This window comes from Anarhichas minor, unplaced genomic scaffold (genome assembly GCF_050575085.1).
Source record: "Anarhichas minor isolate MPS153535 unplaced genomic scaffold, ASM5057508v1 ptg000033l, whole genome shotgun sequence".
Taxonomy (NCBI): domain Eukaryota; kingdom Metazoa; phylum Chordata; class Actinopteri; order Perciformes; family Anarhichadidae; genus Anarhichas; species Anarhichas minor.
In genome coordinates this window covers 8,518,933-8,538,887 of record NW_027466479.1, presented here as the reverse complement: position 1 = coordinate 8,538,887, position 19,955 = coordinate 8,518,933, and the positions used below count along the sequence as shown (strand labels likewise).

Below are 19,955 nucleotides of genomic sequence, written 5' to 3'. Positions count from 1 at the left end.
GAAAACAAGTCAGCGTTTTAATGAAGTTTTAATCTCCTACATCATTTGGTTTTGCACAATGGCTCCAGATTTAGTCTGTCCAATCACGACTTCCATCCCTTGTTTTAGTGTCACATACGATTTATAATACAAAGTGTAGCTTGAACGGACAAGTATGCAAGAAATGATAAGCTCCAGCAGCCATGCTGTCCATCCCACAGAGGACCGTCACCTCTCACCCCGGTGTGACCCAAACACCCGATTCGTTACCTCTAGTTCAGCTGAATTCTGATTTTACACATCAAAGTTGTGTTTACAGGTGTTTGAGTACTACTGTAGTCGTATGAAGCCTTCTGTTGCTCCAGAAAGGTGTGCAAAAATCGGATAAATGTCCTTGTTGTTTGGGGGCTGAAAAGTTTGAAACTGAAACAAATCTGCGTTAGAAAGCAGTGTAAGAAGCACTTGCTGCTGGTTTACTTGTCAAATATCCACATGAACTTGTGTCACTTTAGTTTTTAAGTCGCTCAACTGCTTCAAAAAGTTTGTGCAGTAAAAAGGGACACTGCACCGCGCACCATGGCACTCAGGAGAGAGCAAACATCCTCATATCAAATCACATCAGCAGGGAAGGACAAACTTTGCGCTCATAACATTCATTTATCTAAACGGGAGAGGTCGGCAGACGTTATTCGTTTGGGCCGCGAGCCTTTTGAGTCCAAAGGAAGGAATTAGTGAAAAACAAGGAATAAGATCATTTCTCGCTTTACAAAAGCATCCCGAGGCCTATTTGATCATCGTCCTCTATCGCCCTCTCTGTGGCTAGTCGTCCACTCAGAAAACACGTCAAAACAGCTTTTACAATATTCATATATACAAATATATATAATGTTTACACACTCACTCGGACACACAGACGCATACAGTCAGGAAAAAAAAAAAACACAAATCAACTGTGACAAAAGTTCATTCCTGTAAATTCTCCGTGTGCCGACCTTTTCCCCTCCACGACTAACTGAAAGGATTCTCCTCACTCGTTACACCGCGTGTGTAGCATCTCATCGAGCTACTTTATTTGCCAGAACTTCTCTCTTGACAGTTTACTCTGAAATTACCAAACTGTGTGTGTGTGTGTGTGTGTGTGCGTGTCAGATTGCTTTTTACTCTCGAGTTGCTCGTGTCGACGCGAAAATCTCCCAAACGGGCCCTTTAACGGTTCACCCGTCCATGTTCATACAGCTTTGTGAGGGAAAGACACAGCAAGTGGTTGAACACCAGCACGCGCATCCATCTTAAGGACAGCTTCGTCTACAAATGACTTCACAGTGCGATGGCAGGTTTCGTTAAGACATGTATATAAAAAAATGCATCTGCCTGTTCCGTTTCTATCCGTCAAAGTCGCACATTCTGGGACTACTTGTTCAATTCAGGACGAAACTGTAAAACGGGAACACCACGTGATAACATTTTTCACCTCCCCGCCGAAAATCGACTGATCGACTGATCCGCTACTCTTTGGCCTTTGAGGGTAAGGTAAAGTTGCTATAGCAACAACTATGTTCTCATACCCCCCCTGCCTCCCTCTCTCTATTGAAGAACTAAACGTTCAAGAGGAATGTGAAAAACCAAAAGAGAATTAGTCACTGCCCCGAATTATCCTCCACCCACCTCTTTAAAAAGAAAAACAAAGTCCTCTACGTAGGTCACTCCGATCGCTTAATACTGTCTCTGAACCCCAACAGTTAGTTTTCTGTGTGCATATATCTACAGGTGCCAACATGACTTATTTGGGGATTCACGCACCACTACTCACCAGGGTTTCTTGCATAAACAAAAATCAACGAAGCAGGTGGGCGGGGCTAAGAATCCTAAAGAGAATCTGCCTTTGCCAGGAGGAGATATCCAAATATTAGTTTATGTAATATATATACTATATATATCCTTGTTTTGGGATCAAACACAATGCTACGCTCTCTCCCAAGTTAGTACCTGCTAGGAAATGTAAAATGAGTGTGTCTGTGGCTTGAGTTTAGTGTGTGAGAGGGCTTCTAAATTTATTTGTTGTTGGTTTTTTTTGCGCTCCTCGATCCACTCGTCCGTCCCTCCCGTCGGGGTCTCCGTCACACGCTCAGGAGCCAGAAGAAGAAGAAGATGGCCACGAACAGGAAGAGGGAGTCTTGCCAGTTGTTACTGCCGTTGTTGAGGTTACTGTTGCCTTGGTGATCACCTGCATACTGGTCTGACATGGAGGGAGAGACGGGGGGGAAAGGTTATCACACCGGTGATGGTGCGTTTACATCTGCACTCTAATCGTGTCGCCTGAAGGCAACAGATGTGTTTAGAAGGAGCTTTTTACCAAATCACAGGGTTCATGCGGCGCTCACCTAATTCAATTTGGTCATTAAGTATTAGACTTTGACATTTATACGATGGCCATGATTCAGCTTCAGTAGGAGACCCTCGTGTAATCACCTTAACTGGTCATCAGCCAATCAGAGCGTTGGGATTGATTTTAACCCTGGAAAGAAAGATGTTTGCTCATCTAACCAGAGAGAAAACAACGCATCTTTGTGCGTTTACCTGCTCTGTGAAAGGGGTCGTTGGCGTTGAAGACTGTGGTGAAGAAGCCGAAGGGGAAGGCGCCGATGCCAAAGGACATGTGAAAGCCGGTGTCCCCGAAACCCTGAAACATCTGAGAGGGAAAAAAAACAGATCAAGTTTGAAAAACAGGACAAACAAAAAAAAAAGAGAAGATTGTAAATATGAGCTTAAATCAGCAGATGTGAACCGACTCACCCCGCCTCGACCTTCTGGCTCCGTCCTCTGTCCCGGAGGCCGAGGTGGAGTTTTCAACCTGAACAACCACAGACATGTCGATAATCATGAGGCAACCGTGAGGCTGTTACAGAAAATCCTGTTCACTCAGAGGCAAAGCTTTGTGTACCTGGGGTCCTCCTGGCTGGAGCTCCCTCTGCCGTACAGTGGGATGACTTTCTCTCTGCTGATGCCCGCTTTACACACAGGACACTGCTGCCTGCTGGGCCGCGTCTCCAACCACTGAGAGGAGCAACAGGAGGAAGAAAAGCGTCACAAACAAAATCAGATAAACCCCCGTTTCTACTGTCTAAATACTGGGTTCACTTCAAACTTCAAGAGATTAACAGCGAGTAAATTTACACCCATTGGTTGCAATCATTTTTTTAATCCCCACTTTGAATATGTGTGGCGCTCACGCTGCTACACCGAGAGCAACGTAAAGCGTGGCGGAGAGAAAGCTGCAGTAAACGGAGGCGTTAAGTGCATAAGCGAGCTTAATCTGCACTAAGTCAACCGACAGGTGCAGTTTCCATGCTGAGGTTACGTCACAAACGCATGCTGCAGTTAAAAGGCCCTATCCAGCCAACGCCGTGTTTTCACGTAGTGTGTCTGATCAGAGACCTCCTCTCAGGAGTGTGTGGTCAGGTACAGAACTGTATTGATCAGTCTTGAATTGTGGAAGTGGATGAGGTGGGCTTAATATTGAGCTGATGCAATGGAGTTATTGTCATTATTGGTTAATCCACCGATCACTTTTTAATTAATCTTTTAATCTATTAAAAGATATCAGAAAACAGTCAAATGCCCATCAATTTCCCACAACCATGATGTCTTCAAAACAAGTTATTTTTGGTGCTGCAATTAACTAAAGCAGAGAGTGGCATATTCACATTTTTTACCGACGAACAAAAGCCCACAGTGGACAAAAACAAAATCCTCACATTTGAGAATCTGGAGAATCTGAAAAATGTCTGCGTGGAAAGTGAGCCAAACATTTAATTGATCAACAGAATAACTTCAAGCTGAGTAGAAGACTAATCTGTCGGAGTATTGAAAACACCTGTGAGGCTATTTAACGAGTATCATTTAAAAAAAGAAGGGTGACATAACAGAGGAAATACTCACTTGGTGAAGACAGGGCCAGCTGTAGAGACAGAGACAAACAAAAGATTAATGTGCATTCTCACGATAAAGCCTTTCTCTCATCTTTTCTTAAACCGTAAAGTCTGTTTTTGGGAACTCTTAGTGCCGTGAAACTGGTCAGATTATCCTGCGGAAGCCCAGCTGGCCAGAACCACCTGTTCCTAACGAGGTGGCTGATTGAACTCGTCCCCGCTCCCCATCGTTGGTATTAATTGGCTCCATCTGTTGTCAGCGCTTTGACAAGAGTGTTGCCAGTGTGACCTGCTGCTGCATTGTGGGAGTTCAGGATGCAGGTTTGAAGAAAAAAAACCGCCACATCAGTGAGTATTTCTCGCTCCAACACCGTTACAACTTTGTACTGCCTGCAAAAATCGAACTGTACAAAGAAATGTTGAAAGCATTAATTAGTCCCGATTACTGTCTGGAACTGTTTTTTTTAATTAGTGGGGGAAATAATGAAGTACAGTTGCATAAAAGTACTGAAAACTGAAACGCAAAAGGAAAGTTCAAATTTTTTGTTATGCCAATTTGTATTTGCTGAGAATAACAATAGACGAACTAAAGTATAGTATGTCTTTTTTTTTTTTTTTTTACTTTTACCAAACTGAGTATGACATGTCTGGATAACTTAATCCTGCATCATAGATTAAACGTGTGAATTAATAAGTCTAGTTTTGCCCTCAGACCTCAGTTAATTAGCGTTCAGCCACTAAAGAAAAATTCCCACAAGGTAAGCAGAGCTTATTACAGTATGTAGCTGGAAACCTATTTCTGTGTTTTTTTTCATTAAATGGTCTTGTGTATAAATGCATAATATCTGACTTCACCCTGTATTTAATGTCTCTAAAAATGCTTTTGTCAGATTTCTTGTGAGATAAACTTCAACAGCAACGCAACTCATATTATGCAGCGGAACAGGCCGGACTTGTTTTCAACACGTTGTAGTACGTCACAACTACAGAACATTCAAAAACTAATTGCTTCAAACAAACCATAAAGCTAAAAAAAAAACTGCCAATCTGCCAGCTTTCCACACACGCACACACACACACACACACACACACTACAGTATTCGTGTAACGCCGGCTACCAGATCACAGCTGAGAATGGCATTCCTGTGTCTACAAACCGTTAAACAAAGACATAACAACCCATTCAACTGTGATTCAACATGTGGCCACACGCACAGCCGAGCTCCTGTGACCTGAAAATGACTGCTTAGTTTCCAATAAGAGGCTCAACGTCCATTCAGTGAAGCCCGACTGCAGACTGTACGCACAGACTCCATTACGTGAGCCATTAAAGTCTCATTTTCATAACATCACATTAAAATAAGAACATAATCCGACAGTGGATTGTCGTCCAGCTACTCCCCTCTGGTCTTAATCGTGCGTTTACAGACACAGACTGCAGTAATGTTTCCGTACACAATGCCGTGCGGTCGTTTTAGGCAAAACAGACTTATTTGAAATGTTAGCAGCAGCAACGGAGGAGTCCGGCTGCATGCAACTACTGTCCTACATTTTGGGCTGCAGTTTACAATTCCTAATCAATTGTTTTTGGCCAAAAATAAAAGATATTCATCTTACAATTAGAAAAAACTGATTTGCTTAAACATGACGGAGGGCGATTATTGGGATCTCAACCTCAGTTTCACTTTTTTAGACTTTTGTGCTAACTTTAGGCTATTTGAGCATTTTTTTTAGGCAAAAGCAGTTTTGCTGCGGCTGAACTAGTGGAGCAATGCAACAAAGGTTGCGAAGATCCAAAGCAATACATGGTGTCAAAGTTGGATACAAGCTGAACAGATGGATGTTTAGGCTTTTACACACTGAGCTCATCACCAATACTGAATGTAGGCGATGTGACAGACTGATTTATAGTTAAAGATTCAAATGTAAATAAAGACAATTTATCTGACATTGAGTAGTAGTAGCATGTTGATCTGAAGTTGCAGCAGGTGATCCGACGTCGACGCCTTGCTTCCTTGCCGATAGTTTCATCACAGTTTCATCAGAAGATGAGAGAGACGAGTAACATGGCAACTAAGTTACATCAGCTCCCCGAACACCGGAGCTTCAACGCCACCGCACATGTAACTGTGGGGAAGTTCTGTGATCGAATATCAAAGAAACGAACGCTAAACATCAACAGGCAATATTAAGATTCCTGCATTAATAAAAAGGCTTCAGACAGTGTGGTCTTGTGTACTCATTAACACTGTCGTCTTTTCCTTCATGCCCAGCATACTGCTCTATATGTTTAGTAAAGAAATGTTAGTTGTATTACTTTAAAAAAAGAAAAAGGCACCTTTTTTTTCTCTGTAGATGACAGAACTTTGTCACATTGACCTGTCCACCTTTCATCCAACTGTCCGTCCTTCACTTTAATCTTTATTTTAGGTCTGGATAGAGAAGTTTCTCTGTTCCTCGACACTGATCAGATCCCTGTAATAAATACCTGCAGTATCCTGCTACCTACTTCCTGAAACTCCCAATTCCTGTTTCCAAAGCAAATGCACACCCAAACTTATCTTTTAAAACTGCTAGGCGTACGTCTTTAACGGGTAAGGAGAGGTTTATATGTTCTTCTGCGTCATGACTTTTACTACTGATTTGTATAAATGCCCTTGAGGTTTGACCCCAATCCCGATCTCTTGGCTCTAATCTCACATTGGCCTCGGGCTGGGAGCGAGCAATGCCGTCAATCAACACTCGCGAATGAGCCTTTAAACGCGTCGCTGTGCGCGCATGTGTAGATGTTAAACAGACAATGGTTTGAAGGTTGAGCAAGTCTGGATGAAAACAGAGATAGGAGAAGGGACTCGTAGTTAAAGTGCTACCTTGGATTACACTTACTTTCCCTTTTGATTAATCTACTAAACTGTATGTACGGGACATTTTATGATTGGAAAAATAAACGTGTCAGTGCTTTGAGGTAGGCAAACTGTACAGTTTCTAAAATCCCTAAAAACCTGCTGCATCTTTGGCATCCCTGTACTGCAATTCCCTTATTGCGTATTGGCTGACATGTAACATCAGTGGCGCCAATGTCAATAAAACGTGATTGAACAGATATTGGTTGATACATTGTATTAATGTATTGGTCAAAGCTTCCATTGTAAAGCATCATTTGATTTACTAGGGCTGTGGCTGACATTGTCTCAATGCATTGTATTGTTTAGTGCAGGCATGTCCAAAGTCCGGCCCGGGGGCCAATCACGGCCCGAGGTCAGATTTGATATGGCCCGCACCTTCTGTCTTAAAATGCATTATTTATGGCCCGCCAGCACAGTCAAAACGGAATGAATAAATCATACAAATGCAACATGCAATTCCTCTTTTTACCTCATGGTGGCAGCACCACTCTGTAACTGTCTGGCTGTTTGAAATTGGCTCTGACCCTTGACCTGTCATGTTACGGCAGGTAAAAAAAGGAAAGTCGATAATGAGGGCCGCGGCTTCCAGGAGAGGTGGAGATCGCAATATTTTTTTCACCGAAAACCGAAACAACTGTGTCTGCCTAATTAGTCATGAGACTGTTGCCTTGTTTAAGAAATATAATGTAAAGAGACACTACGAGACCAAACATGCTAATGCTACAACAAGCTATCAGAGAGCGACCGAGCTAGAAAAGTGAAGCAACTCCAAGACAACTTGGCCTCACAGCAGCGGTCCTTTTCACATGAAAACATCATCAAAGTAAGCTACCAAGTGGCCATGGCAATTGCTAAACATGACAAACCTTTTACGGAAGGTGAGTTTATCAAAGACTGTTATGAAAATAGCAGAAAACATAATTGCCCCGAGAAGAAGAGTGTTTGCTAATGTTTGCCTGGCTCGTAACACTGAAGAGCTAGCATCAGATACTAAGAGACAACTTGATGTGTTTCGTTAGCCTGTTTCATGTGTGTTGAACTTAAATGTGAGACAACTTTTCATTACCCTCACTAATCATATTTAAGATTGTCTTGAGGTGAGAATATTGATCGGTTTCTATGTAATTAGCTTTTAGATGGCTCGTTCTTTGTGTTATCTGACTTTCAAGATGTGAAAGAAAGGCAGAATAGTTGTTGAGATGTGTTCATACATGAATGCTTACATTTGGTTACATTGCTATTTGCTGTCATTGAAAATAAAATGATTAAATAACAATGTATGTATAGGCTACTTGTATTGTTTAAAATAATGTCAGCAGGGACTGTTGGCCCTTGGGCATTTTCACATTATCAAATCTGGCCCTCTTTGAAAAAAGTTTGGACACCCCTGGTTTAGTGTATACTGACAGAACATTGTGAAAAAGTCTTAATGATTTATATTTTCCAACAAACTTTTAAAAAACAAACATTTTGGACTGCTGTGAATGTCTGACCTCAAAGCTGCAAATGATCAGCAGACAGTTTAACCTGAAAGTTAATGTGTCACAGGAGGGTGTGTCACCTCTGACCTACATGAAACCATAGGCTCGAGCTGAACCACTTAACAAGATCAGATCTCATGTGCAATATGCAAATGTTGTGAGCGACCAGCCTTCACCAGAGACAGCAGGACCGCAGACACGGTTAGAGTTCAGCCACACTTCATCCATCACTAACGCACTGACGGGGAGACAAGCCAGGTGTCACACGCAATCTTGCCCGTTTTAATCCAACTACTGTTAACTGTTAATTGGGCGCAATTCCGCCGTGAAATGTATCAAACTGACGCAAACGGAGGCCGCACAGACGGCAAAACTACACACCAGGAGAGCTGGACAGAAACAAAAACAACCACCACCTCCACACATCACAACTACCCCCCCTCCCCCCGCCTCCTCGTCTCGTACCAGAACAAGTGGCCGCACATACTGATGACAGCGTCCCTGGCAGTGTCCAAACAAATGTTGCACTCGAAGGTGGCTCGGTCCCGTTCGCCCTCCCCGCTGCTGCTGCCGCCTCCGCCGCTGCCGCCCGGCCCGTCGCGGTCGTTGCTGCTCTCCCCGGCCGGGAATCCTCCTCTGCTGGCCGGCCCGCCGTCACTCGAGGACCGGGGATCCGCGGCCGCCATAATGTTTACTGCACGAGCGAGGAAGGTAACGTACCAGTCCAACCCAACCGGGCCCGACCCGTGCTATAGTTAGCTGTCTGGCGACAAGTGTCACCGGACCGAGCCTGCTGCATGGATATATTACGGGCTGCTGCTGCTGTCGCTCTACCTGAAGGAGGACTTCCGCTTCCGGGAAAAACACAGACGAGGGGCGGGGAGAATAAAAACACCCGCCCCTAATAATAATCATATGGGTAATTATTGTTATGATAAAATCAATATTCCATAGGGTTTTAGTGCTTCTATTTTATATCACTATTTTGTTTTTTTTGGGGGGGGGGGGGGGGGGGGGTTAATGCAATTTTTTCAATAACTTCCATGTAATGTGACCTTGTGACTCATTTAATATCAACATGTATCACCTGCACTACAACAGTTTTACCTTACAGGTGCAATTAAAAACAAAAACATCATACACTTTTTCACTGCATTAAACACATTTCAAAGAAACGTTTCATTGCTGTCCATTGCAAGATACTGGGCATGGAACCATAGTTGACAGTCAAACTGTGAAATACAAAGTGATATCTTGCCAAACCTTTTTTTGTACTCACTTATGTATGTAACACTACTTCTGCTCTGCTGAATAATGCATCTTTATTTCTAGAGATCTATTAATAAAATGCAGTTATCAGCGCAATTTTTGCTAGACTGTGTGAATTTTGCATGAATAACCTATGCCGAAATAACAGGGGGAAACCCTCAAATCAAAGAATAAATACACTTCACGCACAATTTAGTTGTATTTTCCCTTTAACTCATGAGATGCAGATAGCATGTTTTATACTTGAATATAATTCAATTCATATTATTTCCATATGCAATTTGTATACGCTTTGTTGTCATCTTATTTTGAAAACCGGAAGTTGTTTCACGTCGATCCCTCCGCCAACTTCGCAAAGTTTCTCGCTCCCTATCTGGGCCGTTTGAACGAGTTTACCATGAATGTCAGTATATAGGTGCACTAACATTTAATTGGCGGCTGGTTTGACCACAGAGATCCGAGTGTCTGCTGACTTTACCGCAGTCGACGACGGCAGGCACGGGCACAACTCGACACAACACCGGAACCATCATCGTGTATCTTGTTTCCGCCCGGAGACATGAGAAGCAGGCACTGCAAGCGTGTTGTGTACATTAGAAATATCCACGCTTGAGTATCCGACAGTAATCATTTCAAAATGTGTATGAAAGAAATCCATCAGTCAATGTAACCGGAAAATATATCATCTTCAACTGCAACGGACATTTTAACGTGAACAACTAGAACCTCTTCCGACCTCGCCTACCAGCCGCCATGGGGCTCAAGCGACAGAAACAAGCCAAGAAAACCATAAGTTTCTACAAATACAACTTCAGCTTCAGGGAACCCTTTCAGATCCTCTTCGATGGGACTTTTTGTCAGGCGGCTTTGACGAATAAGATTCAGATCAAAGAGCAAATGCCCAAATACCTGATGGGAGAGGTGCAGTTGTGCACCACAAGGTGAGTATTTTAGATTTACACAGCGTTATTTACCCTATGTGCAGGTTACATGTAACATTCGGACATCCCATTACTTACTCTCTAATCGCAGCTGTGCACTGAAAGAACTGGAGACTCTGGGGAAAGATCTGTACGGAGCCAAACTCATCCTGCAGAGGTTCCAGACGAGGAGGTGTCCACATTTCAAGGAGCCTGTCCCGGCTTCAGATTGTCTGCTGTCCATGCTGGGGGAGACGAACCCTCACAACTACTTCGTTGCTACACAGGTAAATATAATGAGACCCAGCTATCTGTTCAGTTGTCAGTTGATTAGGTACATGTAGCTCATACTAATGCAGTCTAATACAAAAGCCCTGCAGTAAATCCTACGTTATGAAGATCATAGTGTTCACTTTTTGTGTGAATTGATTAAGAGAGTTGGTGCTGTGTGGTCATTAAAATATTAGCTACAAACCACAGGCTCCATAATGATCCTAGAGTTGATTCAACGCCTCTCCATTACATTAACGACTAAAGCTAAACATTATAGCCTTCATGAAGTTAGCTTTTATTTCAAGGGTGTAGAATTAAATTATACCTCGTTACTAATACAACTAGGTATACTTCATTAAGTGACAAATTAAGATAAGCTTACATTGTTTAACCCTGCAGCATATGTTTCCTTAATAAAGCCTTAACTTTATTGGCAGATGGTGCTGCTTGTTACGGGTCTTGTTATGTGCAAGAGCTTTGGACCTCCCTAAAATAGTGGAAACCAATTAGATATCAGTTAAGGAACCTTCATATTATCATAAGAGAAGTTCCTTAGGACAAAATCATAAGAAGAGAAGTTCCTTAGGACAAACTAAACTAGGGCTAAATGGAGTGCTGTGTAACTGCGGGAGGTAAACTTGAAAGTAAACTTTGGCATCCCCTCACACAAATCTCCTGTATTTGGTGCGTGTGCTCTCCAGGACCGCTCACTGACTGAAGGCCTGAAGAAGATCCCGGGCGTTCCCCTGCTCTACATCATCCTCAACACCATCGTGCTGGACAAGCCCTGCCAGACGTCCCTCGACCACGTCCGGGCCGTCCAGCTGGGGGAGCTGGTCAGCCCGGCCCAGCAGCAGAGCATCCGCAGCCTGAAGGAGGTTCAGGGCATCGACCAGAAGGACGGAGAGCGGCGGGGGAAGAAGAGGACGAGGAAACGGAGCAATCCTAACCCTCTGAGCTGCCTGAAGAAGAAAAAGAAAGGCGGGCCGACGCCGCCGAAGAAGAAGACTGAGGACGGGGAGAAGAGGAAAAGAGTTAGAAACAAGAAACCAAGGACGGAGGGAGGAGACGTGTCTGCTCCTGCAGTAACACATGCATAGCAGGAAGACAGACTATTCGTTTCTTCAATAAATGTTATTTTAAGATGTCCACGCTCCCAATATGAAATAATTCCACTCTGGTCTGTTTTTCTGATGTCCCTGCATAGAATAAACCAATGTTTGACACACACAAACACAATGCAATTTTAAAATAATGCTCATAGTATTTGTTTTATTTTGAAAAAATGTCGCAACAGTTTCCAATACTCAGGACTTACAGGCATAAGACTGAAACTGCTCCGCAACATAGCAATATTTTTGTGATCGGAAGATTTGTCTTGGCTTTTATACAAAATAAAAAGGCAGGTTTACAGGCACATAGTTTAGAATATAAGAAGCACTCAGACATTACATGATGTACAGTTTGTATGGAAGTAGATATTCAGCATTCAGCTGTCTTTGCAGAAGCACAGGGAGAGTGGTCACAACGACTTGGTGGTCTGCTTGTTTTTACTGCACGCTGTGGTTTTTGATGTCGGCTAAATTCAACCTGTATTTTCTCGTACGATGAGTTTAGAGTCCAAACGACAACGTTCATAACATATGTCCATTCAGACTTCACTTGGTTGCGTCATTCTTTAGATTAAAAATCTATTTTCCTTTTAAATAATCAATTAATTCTCTTAATATATATATATTACATCAATAAATGAATATTGAACAAGTGTCTACTTGATTTACACTGGCAGGAGTTCTACATTACTGCGTGTCACCCAGTTGTAACTAAATGGTTATATACATATATATAAAAGGGACACTGAATAAATAAAAAATCTGTCATGAACTTCAAGTCTTTTAAGAATAAAAGAGCAACACGGTAATAAACATGTTTCTGTAGCAATTCTACTCCAAACATATTTCAGAACAGGGCATGCAACTAAGGCAGGCCACTGATGTTCACAACATCTATAGGTAGAAAATGAAGCTCTTTTTCTTAAGTCTGGACACAACTATAATTGTGTGCAATCAGTCGACGACGCAAGCAACGCATTTACAAAAAACGACAACTTGGGAGTTTGTGATGCTTAAAGTGCTCCGCTACAGTTGTTCAATGGTTAGTTGCTGGTTGAGTCTGCAAATCACTACCGTAGTAACTGTTTAAATGTACTCTGGCAGACTGGATATAGTGCATGCTCCATTCGGCTAATGTCAGTGTACATGAGAACTTTTTTTTTTCCTGCAGTGGTGGGACCGATGAGACTCCAGGTAGCGTGGTTGATTGAGTTATCACTCGCACTGTGAACGTACTGTTCCTTTAAATATGCCGGTGCAACGCAGCGGCTTCTAGAGGGACGTCAGTGACGTCTGCTTGAAAAACAAGGAATGCTGCTCAGTGCTCAGTTTTTTTTTTTTACTTACTACAAACTTAGCTATAAAGTGAGTCTTGATAATAAAACATACAATAAATAATGAATAAAAATAGGAAAAGTGCCGATTGTTTGGAGTTTCAATCCTCACTGTGGTATTTTTCAAGGAAGAAACCTCTTTATAATTCAACCATGTTATTCAAACCTCTGTCCTCCCACCACTGATTGATATTAAAATATTAAAATATTGTCAGACAGAAGATTAAACATACACAAAACAAAGTCAACAAACTTAAATAAGTAAATAAAACCAGTTTGTCGACAGTTGTGGGCAGAATATACACTGAAGAGTTTTTTTTTTCTTTTCCCCCTTTTGGAACTTTAAAGTTGTGTTTTTCTAGATGATGTGGAAGCGAGGTCCGGGCGTAGCTATGATGTTGCTGTAAGGCTCCTCCTGGACGAGCTCCACCGCCTGCTGCTTCTTCAGAACCAGGAAACTGTAGAACTTAGCAGCGGCCTGTTTCTTGTTGTTGTTCCTGCACAGATCCAGCAGGCCCACCGACTGGGCACCCGTTTTGGCCATCACCCTCTGTGGAAAGAGGAGACGGAGGGAGTCAGGAAAGGAAGGCTTCATTCAAAAAATGTTTTGAAGTTATTCAAGTAGCACTTTGGTACATCTATGTATGATGGTGAAAAATTATTTTGGATGTGACCATTCCGACAAGTAGTTAAAAACATCAACTCTAAGTTGTAGCAACAAGACGTCATCATATTCTTCCCATACGCTGTGTACAAATACACACCTGGAGGCCATGGAGCATCTGCTGGGTTCTTTTGTTCCACCTCCTCTCCTCCTGGTCCTGGTGTCCTCCTCGCGCCTCCTCCTCCTGGCACAGAAAAACACAGTTACAAACACTAATAATACCTATTGTATAGTCAGTGTTCTGTTTCCTTACTTATGAACTGAAAGGGGTGTGAAAAAAACTATAAAACAACAACAAATAAAATCACACAACATCAAGTTTGCTGTGCAAGTTTTTTGTAAATCTCTATCTCGCCTCGTCATCAGAGTCGTCGTCGTTGTCCTTCTTCTTGTCCTTGTCTTCGAGCAGGTCCAGCTCTATCATCTGGCTGATGTTAGTGGTTTCCTCTGGGGGTAGATCCACACTGGAGGCCTCCAGCTGCTGGGGCACATTAATGGACCCCTGCGGCGGTTGTTGCTGGTCCAAAGTTCCCATCTAGAGGAGAGAGTCAAGGAGGATACAGAGTCTGAGTTTTTTGTAGGCCTGGCATCTGATATGAGGTGCTATCAGATTTGGAAAAGTTGTAAGGGTGAGTGCATCTGCTTCAGTATATACAGACACTGCTACTAGGGGGACCTCTATTCTCACAGGCAGGGCTGGTTCTGTGTCCTGGGCTTTGCGTTTGAGGCCATGTTGGGGGGATGGAGGGGGCATGACCGACTCGTCCAGCGTGGTCCTGCTGCCTTCCACAGCAGAAGTCTGCAGAACACTGGCCTCTTCCATGATGGTCTGGTCTGGAAGGGGAAATTGGGAGAAACTGTATATATTAGAAAAACTGTGCATGGACAAAATAGACGTTTTTTTGTGCATGGCAATGCTGAATGTTTCGGTTCATTGTCACTGAGAATATTTGTAGCGATCCACAATCACACATCCTATTTAAAAAAAAAAAAAGCAATTTTCCCTCTGAAGGGAGAATCAATGACTCAAGGTCAGTTGAAAACTCTCCTTTAAAAATACTTTGTGCAAACTGTCCTCGTCTGCCACAAACAAATACCATTAGAGGAAAAAAACACGAGCTCAAAAATAATTTCAAATCGTACTATTGTCTAACAGCCACCTTGCGAATTTCATACTAAAAACCAAATTATGATTAATAACCCAAATTCAACAGTTTGTGTTGTGACCTTCCACACTCGAGCATAAATGTAGACAAGCAGCCACTTCATACCCATGATGTCTCTCTGCTGGTGTGCTGCTGTTTCCTCTCTGGGCACCTCCGGGTTCTCCAGATCCTTGAGGAACTCATCCAGACTGTCGGCCTCTCCACCTTTCCTCCTCTTCCTGAGCTCGTCTGGCACCAGTGGTGTCAGACACCTTGTAAACATCTGGAGTGAGAAAGCAAAGAGGCAGAAACCTGAAAGATATGGTATTTTTTCATTCTTATCACCGTGCTGCTTTGTACAATCATATCACGGGTTCTTTACCTTCAGCAGCCTGGCGTTCCAGAGAGGCTGAGCGGGGAGTGAGAAAAGCTTCTCGACTCCTCCCGTCTCCTTCCACATCATCAGCTTCTTGGTGGGAGGTGCCAGGTCCAGGGTGGTGACAATGTCGGAGTAATCCGACAGCTGTGCACGGATGGTTTTACTGTCCAACTCCTTCACGCTGTCCACGATCAGCTTCCTCTTACGCTTCGCCTTGGTCTCCTTCACTGCACAGTCCGTAGGGAGACAGAGACGAATCCGCTCAGTAAACCACAATCGCTCTGAAGACACTATAATCAACAATTCAATCGTTTTCGTGATGGTGTTAGCTCTTTCTATCTGCTGCTAGTCTCTGATTTTTGTTTCCTTCTGCCACCATGCCACCTGGAGTGGTACTATGTTAAAGATGTGATCTTGGGAAGGAAAGCCATCAAAAATGACCTGGAACTGTATCGGGAATTTAGACTGTAACACAAAATTACAGGGATCAAGAAATGTTGCTGCTGTCTCTTAAAACCAGCTGCATCACCTGTGATGTCAATCGGCTCCAGGGCGAAGGTTTCCTCCTCGTTGTGAACCAGGGTGGTCTGTTCCGTCTGGTCTGCCATGGCTGGGAGGGGCTTCGTTGGGCCTGAGTCCGGACTATCTGGGGCTCCCGCTAACAACACACAATCACAGCATGTTGGATACATGTCGGTAAGTGTATTGTAATTTCAACTGTATATATTATATTTAACTTATTGCAACATCAAACAACGTGGCTTGTTTTTTAAGTGGACCACTGCAGAGGTTAAGTGCGGAACCGACCTGAGAGAGCATCAAAGTCGTCGTCGTCGTCGACTCCGTGGTCCTGAGGCATCATCACGCTCTCTGCGATGGCAGGAGGGTCGTCGAAGATGCCGTCTCCGTCCTCGTTGCTCAGCAGCTTGTCCACTTCACAGAGAGGTGAGGTCGTTCAATTATTACCGATATTACTATTATTAAGATATTTTACTTAGATTGACAGTCCGTCTGACTGGTCAAATTTCAAATATACATGTAGACAAAAAGGGGCCATCATTCATCGCATTAAAAAAAACAAAATGTTTTTTAAAAAGGCTAACGTAAAGAATAACACACAAGAATTCAAGAGGATAAACAGGGTCACTTACAGATGTCGTAAAACGGAAATCAGATGAAAACTATAGGCATGCTCTCAATTATATTATATTATGCACGTTTTCCCATGACTTAAGTCTCAAACTATAGTGTTGCAGAAAGCTAACATTATTGCTCTCACTGTCTATGTGACTATAACATTGACGGCATCTTACCAAGCATGCCTTCCTCGTTGCTCTCCATGGGATTGTCTCCGAAGTCGTCCTTGTACTGGTCATCGTACTCCAGACGGTTGGACTTGTCCGCCATCGCGTTAGCTCCACCCTCAGCCTCCAGCAGCAGGTTGGAAGCTGACACTCCCATGATGTCCACCTCGAACGCACTCTCCTCCCGCATCATCCCCCGGTCGTCCATACCAAAGTCGGCTGCACTGACAGAAACGTGTGTGTTTTCACAGTGCGCAGAATGGAATGTGGGCGAGTGGAGGAAGTTAATAAGTTGTCAACAGAGAAAAGTACATCGAAGGGACGGTGTGTAGGATTTGGCGACATCTAGCGGCGAGGTTGCAGATTGCAACTAACTGAAACTTATCTCCTGTGCCGAACGTGTAAGAGAACTATGGTGGCCTTATCTAGAGCCAGTGTCCCAGTGTTTGGTTTGTCCATTCTGGGCTACGGTAGAAACATGGCGGTGAAACGTAGCAGACTCCGTGGAGAGGACCTGCTCTCTATGTAGATACAAACGTCTCTTTCTAATGTAACGGAAACACGACAATACTTATTTTCAGGTGATTATAGACTAAATAAAACACACTTTTTAATATTATATTCCATATCTGCCAAAAGATCCCCCTAAAGGCGACACACTGGCCCTTTAAGTGTTCAAAAATGTGACTTAAAAAGATGCCTACCGAAGTCATTGTCCTGCAGCAGGTTGAGGTTGCCCACCTCCTCCCTCATAGTGATCTCCTCCACTCTGCTCTGGTTCAAGTTGAACTGCTGAGCAATGTCAATATCACTGTACAAAACACCCCACAGTCAGTTCAATATTCAACATGTATTTACTGCACTTTTCTTCAAATTATATATTTTTGCAAGCAGTGGAAAAAGATGAAATGTGATCCTAAAATATCTATCTATCACTATTCAATGCCTTCCAGCAGTTATTTTGTGATGAAGTGCTTGTAAATAATCAACTTTACAGGCAGAAAGAAAAGAGAAAATGAATTATATTAATGAATATAATTTTTAACTTTTGGGAGCTCTGATAGATTCTCAGCTAAAGGAAAATGTTAAAATCATTTTCCAGGACATTGGACTTTTTTCACTAATTTTCCATGTGTTTTCAATAACTGGAAAATTTGTCAAATTGTTTTCCAGGTTTTTCCAGGACGCAAAGAACCATGTACCTCTATTTCGTCGACTACCTAATAAAGGCATATAAACTGAAAAAAGAAAATACACATTTTTAGTTTTGATCACCGCGTTTGGAACTAGTTCCTAGTGTGTCTCTACCTAATGCTCTCTCACTCTAGAGGACTCACTCTAGGTCTGGTAGTGGCTGGTCAAAGTCATGGAACTCCTCAGGCAGCGTGATAGCGTTGTAGGCTGCTTCTCTGTTCTCCTCTGGAAGATCTACCACGCCTGAAATGTAGAGAAGAGAGTTACAGCATGTGTGACATAACTCGTGTGGTTTTAAGAAAGATCTCAAGATTGGTGGAAAAGGACAGAAAATCAAGAAGAGGTGGACACAATTATTAATGTCACCTATTTATAGTCATTTTTTTATGGGGGGAATGGTGAAAGAATTTACTGAATAATATCATTTTCAAGGGATATGCGAAATGCTTCAATCACTGCATGTAATATGGAGCACCAGAGGTAAGCATAGAATCTGCTGAGGGTTTTAATTGACTTCTAAGCTGCATTCTGTCCCCAACCTGGTCGAAACGCCATCTTGATCTTGATGAAGGCCTCGTTACAATCTGCCAGCAGGTACTTGGCCTTCCTGTGGTAGATCCTCACCACCCCCAGCAGCAGATGCCCTGACGTCCGCAAAGCCATTTTCATCTGTAAAAATAACGAGGAAAAGGTTTGTGCATGAATGATCTGTGACGACACCGTGAAATAAATCTGCAGCTTGTTTTATATATATGTCCCAACAGTCCAAACTGCCTCTAATAGCGTCTGTCTTACAGTTGATAAAATGTTGCAACGCTCTGATAATGAGACTAGGGCTGCAGATAAAGGTTATTTAAATTAATTTATCTATAGAATATTCAATCAAATGAACAGTTGTTGATCACATGTTACAAAGGCCCTAAATTATGTATAAAATATTGCCAATTTACAGGCACACAATTCAAAATATCTATATTCAGAATGATATGAAATTAAAGTAATCAAATGTGTTTATAATGTTTTGCATTTGTGAGATAATATAACCAACTGCTCTAATTTTGACTGATTATTTTCTTCTCTCTTCGACAAAATGAATCCGTTTGTGCACTAGATGATACAAGACTGTGTTTACATGTGAAGCCGGAGGTTACAAGGAGCCTTCAAAGACATAACAGACACCGTTAGATGAGACTTATAACTGTGAATGTGACTGGTTGTAGATCAACACGCGGTATCAAAAATAGTGAAGACCCTGAGAAAATGACCTTGGGCGAGATGATGCTCTCCACGCTGCTCTCCAGATTGCACTCGAACACGTGCGCCTTGGTCAGCTTCTTGTCCCAGTGGGCCGCCAGCCAGATTTTGGCCAGCGGCCCACGTTTGCTGAGAACAAAGTGGGCGTAAAACATCGCCTCGGCGCCTTCTCACCACAAGGGAAAGGGGATAGGGGATAGGGGGAGGCCTGGAGACAGGAAACAAAATACTGCATGACTGAAAATAACAACACTTTTTCACAACAGGTAAACAAAGCACGACAGTGTGAAGGACACATTCATTGTGTGGTCTTAAAGCAAGCAGGCTCTTGAGGATGCAGAAATGGTTTGTGACAGTTCATAGCAGGGTGCAAGCTCATTAATTAAGACTTTTCTAAATGATTGCCTGGTATGGAAACTACTCCAATCAAGACCGCATAGCCCTGCGGATGTGGTGACTAATAATCAAACGACAATCAACTAATAGATGATGTGTTATTATAGATGAAAATAGTAGTTAAAGTTAAAATGGTTCCATCTCACCAGTAGAAACAGTAGTTGAAAGACTAAGTAATTAAGTAAGATGAGTAACAAACCTAATAGGATTATCTTACTGCACATCATGTGTCTTTTTGTTTGTTTTTAGAAGAGTCTTTAACATTTTACTGATCACGTGGTTTTAACGTGGATGTGACTGTCAGGTAACGTCAGCCTGACCTGCAGCCCTGTGACGACTACGGTTACACCAAACACAGCTGTCACAACATTAACTGTTTCTATCAGAAAGAGTCAGTAGCGTCACACACCGACAAG

The 19,955-nt window shown here is 42.7% G+C and overlaps 3 protein-coding genes across 3 annotated transcripts; 1 reads left to right on the top strand and 2 right to left on the bottom strand.

The window, feature by feature from the left end:
- Positions 1 to 9: 9 nt before the first annotated feature.
- rnf5 (ring finger protein 5) lies at positions 10 to 9,137 on the bottom strand. Its single transcript, XM_076105598.1, has 6 exons — positions 8,761 to 9,137; positions 3,919 to 3,937; positions 2,921 to 3,033; positions 2,773 to 2,830; positions 2,557 to 2,668; positions 10 to 2,215 (listed from the first exon to the last, which is right to left on the bottom strand). The coding sequence occupies exons 1-6, from the start codon at positions 8,979 to 8,981 to the stop codon at positions 2,097 to 2,099; spliced, it is 642 nt and encodes a 213-aa protein (XP_075961713.1). The 5' UTR covers positions 8,982 to 9,137; the 3' UTR covers positions 10 to 2,096.
- Positions 9,138 to 10,102: 965 nt separating this feature from the next.
- utp23 (UTP23 small subunit processome component) lies at positions 10,103 to 12,521 on the top strand. Its single transcript, XM_076106269.1, has 3 exons — positions 10,103 to 10,505; positions 10,597 to 10,771; positions 11,459 to 12,521. Exons 1-3 carry the CDS (start codon positions 10,318 to 10,320, stop codon positions 11,855 to 11,857), a joined length of 762 nt encoding a protein of 253 aa, XP_075962384.1. The 5' UTR covers positions 10,103 to 10,317; the 3' UTR covers positions 11,858 to 12,521.
- A 920-nt stretch (positions 12,522 to 13,441) lies between these two features.
- LOC142965291 (double-strand-break repair protein rad21 homolog A-like) lies at positions 13,442 to 19,298 on the bottom strand. The gene is made up of 13 exons (XM_076106156.1): positions 19,155 to 19,298; positions 18,429 to 18,558; positions 18,033 to 18,132; positions 17,400 to 17,506; positions 16,705 to 16,914; positions 16,199 to 16,324; positions 15,921 to 16,049; positions 15,395 to 15,618; positions 15,139 to 15,295; positions 14,544 to 14,701; positions 14,223 to 14,348; positions 13,968 to 14,051; positions 13,442 to 13,753 (listed from the first exon to the last, which is right to left on the bottom strand). Exons 1-13 carry the CDS (start codon positions 19,296 to 19,298, stop codon positions 13,562 to 13,564), a joined length of 1,887 nt encoding a protein of 628 aa, XP_075962271.1. The 3' UTR covers positions 13,442 to 13,561.
- Positions 19,299 to 19,955: the final 657 nt, after the last annotated feature.